We start from the raw sequence: 9,410 nt of genomic DNA, 5'->3' as shown, positions 1-9,410 counted from the left end.
TTATTTTAATTTTTTTAACATATGATTTGTATTAATTAATATATTATATTATTAATAAAATTGTCTTAAATATATTATAAAATGTTAAATTTTATTAATTTTTAAACAAATTCTTTTCTGGTCATTTTGCATTTTTAACTAGTTTATCAGCTAGTTTTTATCAAACATATTTAATTCATCAACTAACTTATCAATCATGAGCTATCAGTTAGTTTTCCAAACAAAATTTTAAAATACAATAATATAATAAGATAATTAATACAAATAGATTGTTATTTCTGTTTGGCCTAAAACTTGTTAAAATCAATATCACAACAATAATTATATTTATGTATAAAAAGCGAGGCAAAGTATCATATGATAAGAATAGTTAAAATGAGAAGCGTAATAAGAAATATAGATCTTTGATCACCTATAATCTTAAACCCATCTATAAATCATACTTGATACACATATTGATTCATGGATCACATCCTAATATGCATCAAATGATTGAGATTTCCTTTTATATTTTACCTAGATGTCATTTCACCAAAACCCAATCCTAAAAATAGATTGCTATTTTTGAAATCCCATAAATTATATGGGTTATATCATGTATGTATCACCCGACCCGACCCGGCCCGGCCCTTTGTAGACCTCTAACCTAAGTCCTTTGGTGCATCTCTATTCTGCCGAGCTGCTTTCGTACCTGTGCGGTGATGATGGAGGTCGGGGAAGAACTCACGAGAGAGAAAACGAGGATATACGTGGGGGGGTTGGGTGGCGGCGTGACGGAGGATGATCTCCGCAGAACATTCTCGGCGTTGGGTGAAGTAGTCTCCGTCGATGTAGTTCGCACCAAAGGCCGGAGCTTTGCTTACCTCGATTTCCTCCCTTCTTCCGACAAATCCCTTCTAAAGCTCTTTAGCACGGTCTCTCTCTCTCTCTCCATGTCTGTGCTTATTTATTTTTTTAACATGTAATTTGTGGTTGAAATGATTTGGTCGCTCAATTGCTACCATACGAGTGTGGATTTCAACTTCAAATTGATTTAGATATTGTATTTTCCTAGAAGAAATGCTAAACCATTCTGAATTCGAAGAAGCCGTTCGAGTGGGTTAATGTTAGCATTTAATTTAAGACCACATTGTTATCAAATTGTCCTTTGAGATGTACTACGGATTGTTAGTGGTTTTATTTATAGTTCAGATTGAAAAAATTGTACATAAAATGGATCCGCAAGTGATTTATGCATGTTTTGATATTGTTACTGGCTTATTTGTAAGCATGTGTGTGTATACACCTATTCGGCGTATATGCATTCTCTTCTGAGACGTCACTGCTGATGAATACATGTGTTGTTTTTGGTAGATAAAAGTAGGCACTACAGGAAAATTTAGAATTCTTATATGATTTTATGTTTTATTTTGGATTCGGCGCTTCTTGGAGGATCCAAAAGACAATGGCATTGTATATGTTTGATAAGAATTTGGATGCTATATGACATGCTTGGTACTCCTTAAAGAAACAGCGACACTTAACCTCTGGATGCCAATCAGGTTGTTTTTTCAGTTCTAAATTCATATGGGCTCCAAAGTTTTGAGAAGTAGTTGCTAGGCTATAATATAGAACATGAATATCAATGTTCTCATTTTACAAAGTTTATATCAATTGTGCATTTAAGAAGTTATTGTAATGGAAAGGTAGAGATTTGAGTTTTTGGATACCCAGTGTAGGATTATATCCTTCACAATTGCAACAAAAAGTAGAGATAATTATGGTTAAAGAACAACTTATAACAGTTCATTGGAAGTCAACAATTATGTGAGAATAATAGAGTAGCAACATTTGTTTTTAGTTTACTCAATGACTACTGCATAGTTTAAACTACAAATTTTGACGATAGAGTCATAGTGATGCTCTTCCTCTCACTTTTTCCTGTGTCACGATGCCCCTTCCTTTTGTGCTATGTTTTGTCCTTTTTCTGGTCCTAGTCGTAACATCATAATATTCCTTCACTTTTCAATTTGATCATTTGCAAGTTTGTTAGTTACCTCTATGGTAGCAAGGTCTTATATTACATCTTCCTTCTTAAAGCTTCTTACTATTCTGAGAATTTAGTTCTCTTTTTGTATCATTATATATGGACTTCTTTTGGCTGCCACTTTTAATACTCAAATTTACAGTATAATGGATGTATGTGGAAAGGAGGGAAGCTGCGGCTTGAGAAGGCTAAGGAACATTATCTTCTTAGATTGAAGCGTGAGTGGCAAGAGGACTCCGAACATGCAAGCAAAGCATCTGATAGCTGTAATGCTGATCCATCTGAAAGTGTTGGTACTTTAGAAAAATCAAAGAAACCTCCCTCAGCAGATAAGACAAATCTTAATATATTCTTCCCCAAGCTAGGGAAGGTAATCTCTCTGTCTATACACCAACTTTTTAGCTCCATATGCACAGTTTCTTTTTCTCTTCGAGGAATATCGTTTGTTTCGTCAAATATATGTACCATAAAAAGTTCTGATGATGTGGTTCTATCGTCACATACTGTCGATTCCAGCTCATTGATTTTGTCAGTTATTTAGGTAAAATCATTGGCCTCAGCTGGAATTGGCAAACACAAATACAGCTTCCAGCGTCTGCAAGTTCCATCCATCCCAACCCATTTCTGTGATTGTGAGGAGCACTCACTTGCTTTTGTTCCAACCAATAAAAAGCAATCTTCTGAATTTGTGAATGCAAGTGATGGAATTAATGAGCAAGAGCTCAATATTATGAACTCAGTGATGAACAGGATCTTTGAAAAGGCAAACCCATCTAAGCAAGCAAATGGGAAGTCTGAATCGGTGAATGGAAATGGTGTTTCCATGAACTCCAATGATGAATTGGCTGCTCTTGAAAATGATGAGGAAGATCATCTGACAGATGAAGATAATCTGATAATCAATATGGCTACTGGGAGAAGTGACAGCATGGATTTGTTAGGAGAAATGCGAACCATGATGGTCAATCGGGTATCAATTATTCCTCGCTTGATGGCATCACTTTCTTTTTTTTGTTCTCTTTCCTTTTATCCTTCTAGTATATAGTTTGAGCATGATATTCTGCCTTATATTTGTTGGACTCTCAGGAACCAGTAGCTAATAGACTCGTTACATCTGGTGGGAAGCCAAAGAATGTGCAAGATAGTCGGGAAAAGAAGACCAAGAGTGTGCAAGATAGTCGGGAAAAGAAGACCAAGAGTGTGCATGATAGCCAGGAAAAGAAGACCAGGAGTGTGCATGATAGCCAGGAAAAGAAGACCATGCTACTCAGTAAGAAGAGGAAATCACCTCACTCGGTAGAGAACCACAGTAGTGGTAGTGTGATTTCTGAAGCCTTGGGCAATTCTCAAATCCATTTGGATACTCGAGAAGACAGCAAAACAGAAATAAAATCAGGTACAAAGCAATCGGGAAGCAATTCTTTACGATCACTGAAGTCCACATGGAAAGATCTGATTGGCCAGCAGGGCAATATGCCATTCAGTATTTCCAGCATCATTGCAACCGTACCTCAAGAAAAAAGTGAGAAACTCAAGGGAGATGATACTCCAAAAAAGAGTTTGGTTTCTAGTAAGAAGAGAAAGAGAGAATGTGATAGAATTGAGCTAGTGTCTTCTGTCCCTGAAACTAGGTCTTCCACATCACATATAAACAAAGAAGTAGTTTTAGACATCCTTGCAAATGATCCTCAGCAAAAGGAGGAACCGAGAGCCGATGATCTTGACATGCCCTTGACAAAAATTGCGGACCAATTTATGATATCAGATGTCCTATCTAAGGAAAAAGAGGATGAACCTACAACTGATGATATTGATGTTGAAAATATCCACGATTTAGAAAATGCAGATAACCAGTCAGGTAAATCCAAGGAGCTAACTGAGGCTTTACCTGCAAAACATGATGAAGATTTGATTCGAACAGCTAGAGGTGATGCTTGGCGACATAAATCCTCATGGACACAACTGATCAGCAATACAGGTCATACTTCTTTTAACATTTCCCAGATTGTACCCAATTTAAGCTTTGAAAAACAGGCAGATGCATTCGATCTGCAACCAGCAAACAAGAATCTCGACAAGTGTGCTGCTGAAACGGCCAACAATCAGAGGCCAGCTGGTGTAGTTACTATGAAGAAGAGTTCAGAACGAAGGAAAAGTTTATCGCTTGGGAACACGGAATCGGAGGACTCATGCCTGTTCATGAGGACCGAAGCATCCTTGAAAGAGTGGAAGAAGGCAAAAGCATCTCTGAGCAGTTCACTCAACAAAAAGAAAAAGCCAGTTAAAGAATCTGCCTAAACTCTTTAAACATGAAAAATTGCTGATTATGTGTTATTTGATGCAATTTATCTATATGTTTCATCAATTGACTAAGAGCCTGCCTGCCTGCCTGCCAATTAGGTTGCATGAAATTTGATTATGACTGAATCACGTCGGACTTGGTAAAAACCTTTTGTTTGCACATGGTTTCATTCATAATAGATGATCGATCACTTGCATGTAGATGTTTAAGTTCATTTATTAGACCTGAAAGCTTAATGTACTCTAATTTCATTCCTATGTTTGGGTACATTACCTTCAAAAACCTTTTTTCATGTAAAATATCAAAGTTATAAGTATCTGGTTTATCAAATGACCTCAAATGCCGATTAAGATTAGGTTTTTTCTGATATGGTATTATTTATTTATTATTAAATGCCAACTACACAAAAAGAAATGCTGTTCCATTATTTAAAAAATGTGAAATAACTCTGTAGGATGAGTGAATCATCGATGTGACGATAGAGATAAATATAATCTAATAGAGTTATTTATGGAGAGAATCTTATTTACATGCTTATTGTGATCTTTATGTAATTATGTAATCCTTCCTCCCTGTTTAAATAGTTGGGAAAAGTGTAAAAAAAACTCAATGAATTTAGTGTTTGAGATGATTAAGTCATTGAACAAATTTTTGGAACAAATAAGTCATTGGACATTCCAAAACCTATTAAGTAACTCATTGGACATTCAAAAACTTGTTAAATACATTCTTATGACTTACGAAACTGTTTAATGTGGTAAAATAATGAAAAAAAGTTTGAAAAAAAAAACCAATGGACTTTCATATTTATTATTTTGAACAGTCTCTAAACCTTTTTGAACCAAAAAATTACTTACATTTATAAAATGAAACAAATATACCAAAAAATACTTGCATTTTAAAAAAAAATACTTATATTTAAAAAATTTATTAATGAAATTTATTTAATTTAAAAAAAAAGATTGTCGGTGATTTTCCAAATAAAAAAAATAAAAAATATATTTAAAAAGGATTATTGATTAAATTTATATTTATTAAAAATAAAATATATTTCATTGATGATTTTTCAAATTAAAAAAATAGAAAATAATTTGATTAAATTATTGATGGATACGATAAAATTTAACTAACTATATAATTAAAAGTTTGTCGCCAGTGTTTATTGATATATGCATGAATTACTTATATCTAATTGATGGTTAACTTGATCACGGTTATGTGTTTTAACACAGTAACATGTTAATAAGTGTAGAAGATCGTGCTTGAATCTTATCGGTCATATCATTTCACCGACGGATTTTTTGACTGATTTTGGAACACATATGTATTTAGTTAAATTTTATCGTTAATCCATCAGTAATTTCATTACTAAAAAAATAGGTATCACCGACGGAATTTTCTGGCGGAAATTCCGTCGGAAATATCAGTGACGGATTTCCGACGGATCTCAAAAAAGTCAAGAAAAGTCAACTTTTGTTGACGTCCGCAACAAATTCCTCACAAAATTTAAAAAAATTATTTCTACAACTTTCCCGACGGTTTTTTGACTGATTTTGTACGGATCTTTTACTTATTTAATACCGTCACAAATCCGTCACAAAATTAGTCTAATTTATTTAAATAAACAATTAGCGTTAATTAATTAAAATTTCCGACGGATTTAATTGATTTTTATATTTAATTATACTCCGTCGGAAATGTTTAAAAAATTTCTTTTTTATTCTTTTCCCTTCCTAAAAAAAATATGCTTAAAAAATATTTCCGACGGATTGTAATTTTTTTAATAAAAATTTATATTCCTTCGAAAATCCGTCGGAATTTATTTAAAAAAATATGTTTTATAAAAAAAACACTTTTTTTTAAAAGTTCCGACAGAATATAACTTTTTATTATAAAATTATTATCGGTCGGAAATTTTCAATTTTTTAAATATATATTTTTGGAAGCAAAAAATAAAAATAAAAACTTTTTTTTTCTTTGAACATTATAAAATTATTATCGCTCGAAAATTCGTCGGAATTTATTTGAAAAGGTTTTTTTTTTTGAAAAAAATACATTTTAGTAGACTTTTTAAATAAGTTCCGACGGAATATAACTTATTATTATAATAATTATTATCCATCAGAAATTTTAAACTCCTTTTTTTTTTTTTTTAAATATATGTTTTTGGAAGGAAAAAAAAATTAAAAAATAACTTTTTTCTTAAACATTACCGACATAATATAATTTTTTAATAAAAAGTTATATTCCGTCGGAATTTATTTGAAAATGTTTTTTATTTTTCTCTGAAAAAATATAATTTAGTGGAATTTTACAGGTATTATTGTGTTTTAATGGATCTTAGTGGATTTTATTCGGTTCAAACATGCTTTAATGGAGCTATTGAGTCTTATTCGGTTCAATTCGGCATTTACGGGTACTATTAGGTCTTATTTGGTTCAATTGGGCTTTAATGAATCTATTGAGCTTTAATAGATATATTGAGTCTTATTTGGTTCAATTGGGCTTTAAGGGTACTATTGGGCTTTATTCGGTTCAATTGAGCTTTAACGAGTATTATTAGGTTTTATTCGGTTCAACTGGGTTTTAAATGGTACTATTAGGCTTTAATGGGTCTTAGTAGACTTTAATAGATCTATTAGACTTTAACGGTATTGTTTGGTCTTTAATGAATATTAGTGGACTTTAATGAATCTATTAGGCTTTAATGAATTTATTGGGCTTTATTCGGTTCATTGGGCTTTTACAGGTATTATTGGGTTTTATTGGATCTTGGTGGAATTTAATGAATTTTAGTGGACTTTTACAGGTATTATTGGGTTTTAATGGATTAGTGGATATTATTCGGTTCAAATAGGCTTTAATGGAGCTATTAGGTCTTATTCGGTTCAATTCGGCATTAACGGGGTACTATTGGGCCTTTTATGTGATGACCTGAAATTCAGACAACATCGATTAAGGTAACCTTTACGTGATTATATGTGAAATATGTGATAACGTGCATGTTACTTAAATAAATGCATGGATTATGTGCATTTGTGCGAAAGGTGATGCTATGCATACATATACGAAAAGGATAAAATAGGTGTGGGCGCATATGTGATATGTTAAGATTGAATTTTAGAGTTAAATTGTATTTGTTTTGAAAGGTTTATAATTGTATTTTTAGCAAGTTTGACTTTGTAAGTCATTGTTGACTTTGAGTAGTGCTTTTATTGTTTGACCTATAAATAGGTTTTGTCTTGTAGTGAGTTTAGGGAAAGGAGCTTCATTGTAAACATTACGTATACTGAGAGAAATATAAACATTGACTGTTTGACTTTTCCTCTCTAGATGTTCTTGATGTTCTAACATGTTCTTGCCATAGATTCATCAAGTTTATGAAGATTGATCATATTGTGGGACAAACAATTGGTATCAGAGCCAAATGCAGTGAAATTGTTCGAAGAAAACATCCAAAAGCTGAAAATTTCTGGAATTTCATCTTCTGTTCATCTTTTTTCAAAAGCATCCTGAACAGCCTTTAGGGCGCCGTCCAAGTATTTCTTTGACACGAAGTCGGGTAAGCTAACACATGGATCACATAGATTGCCAGTTGAGACAACAGTTGATTAAACTGTTATGCCTACGTTCAGTGTTGACAGAATTGTAGCACTGGTAGGACTTCCAACCGGTCCTTGTGGAAAGTCAAAGGACTCCATTCGGGTCATTCCGGCTTGTTCACTAAGAACGTCAATTTAAGCAACAGATGCTCTTGACTCATGTGTACCTAAAATGTGTATGGGCTCTAGACTCGAGGTGAATAGAATCGAAGTCATAGACTGGGGCAGATATCTACTGGTTTCAATATCTACATTCTCCGAGTGAGAAGTAGATAGACTTTGTGCTTGATCCGTGTGAGAAGGTGAAACAGTTGCTTGTTGAGAAACAACAGAGTGACTAGGTGGGACGTGCAATTGTATAGTTGAGCTAGCTATGTCTGCTTCAATACCAACATTCAACGAATGAAAGTCGATAGTAGATGTGGTTGCTCGGCTATGTGTTTCGGTTCGGATTGGAACATTACGTTCTTTTCCAGTTCCACTCACACCCTCACCATCTTTTTCTCTTTCCCTTTCACACACTCTCTTGTAATTTTCAACTAAAGCACCCTCATCCGTCCTTATTGCATCCAAAAGTTGATCAATCTCTCCAAAATTGCCATAGTCTTCAGTAAAGTCAACATCGAAGGAAAGATCATGAAGACTAGGATAATCTTGTTGATTTTGATTGGCATCAAAGAGTTGATCGAGATTGTCAATAATAGCTCCAACATTTACAGCTTCGGGAGCAGCAGGACGAGCATCATCATCATCATCATCACTATCATCATCACCAGCAGCATTGTCATCAACTTGAGTTGCCGAATCTGATACAATATCTTTCGATCTTGAAGAAGTTGTGAAAGTACTATCAGTAGAAGTATGTCGCTGATAAGAGTCTCCCCTCTCTATACCCCTCTCAATTACATTTTCACTTTGCTCAGCACCCTGTTCAGGTATCCCTTGTACCTGAACACTCTCTCCTATATCAAGACCCTCTCTCACATCTGAGGTATGGATTGATCCCGGGGTAAGTTCAACCGGTTCTAGTTGAACAATAGGATCTATAACTCTCCTATATTCTAGAACACATTGAGCACTCTGATCAGCATAGGCAATTAACTCAACTAGTATATTCATGATGGAGTCGAGGTTTTCAACTTCGATGTGCGGCCTTATACATTGCATCTCGAAAGACGGACCAACTTCATTGGTTTCTCTAGCCGAAATTTCTTCATTGGCACGCATCATTGCTTTGGTAATAAGTTGAAGGAACCTCTGAAATGGTACGAATTTCCAAAGCGAATTTCCTAGCTTTGGAAACAAATCTTCTAGCATGAACCAACTCTGTAAGCTCATTCCAGATCACCACAGCGAAGTCGTATTTGCGATTAAAGACAATTCCATGGAAGAACTTCATAAATGGACTACTGCAAGTGTCAATGCCTGCGGTTTTGGATGTCAGGCACCAGTTGAGAATGGAGAACAACAGATGCCATAC

The 9,410-nt window shown here is 34.1% G+C and overlaps 1 protein-coding gene across 1 annotated transcript; it reads left to right on the top strand.

Moving 5' to 3' along the window:
- The first annotated feature begins 684 nt into the window (after positions 1–684).
- On the top strand, positions 685–4,526 carry LOC112502791. The gene is made up of 4 exons (XM_025106801.1): positions 685–914; positions 2,169–2,396; positions 2,568–2,996; positions 3,113–4,526. The coding sequence occupies exons 1-4, from the start codon at positions 702–704 to the stop codon at positions 4,322–4,324; spliced, it is 2,082 nt and encodes a 693-aa protein (XP_024962569.1). The 5' UTR covers positions 685–701; the 3' UTR covers positions 4,325–4,526.
- The last annotated feature ends 4,884 nt before the right edge of the window (positions 4,527–9,410 follow it).

This window comes from Cynara cardunculus, unplaced genomic scaffold (genome assembly GCF_001531365.2).
Source record: "Cynara cardunculus var. scolymus isolate 2C unplaced genomic scaffold, CcrdV1 Un_Scaffold_1936, whole genome shotgun sequence".
Taxonomy (NCBI): Eukaryota; Viridiplantae; Streptophyta; class Magnoliopsida; order Asterales; family Asteraceae; genus Cynara; species Cynara cardunculus.
This window is presented reverse-complemented; position numbering and strand designations above follow the sequence as displayed.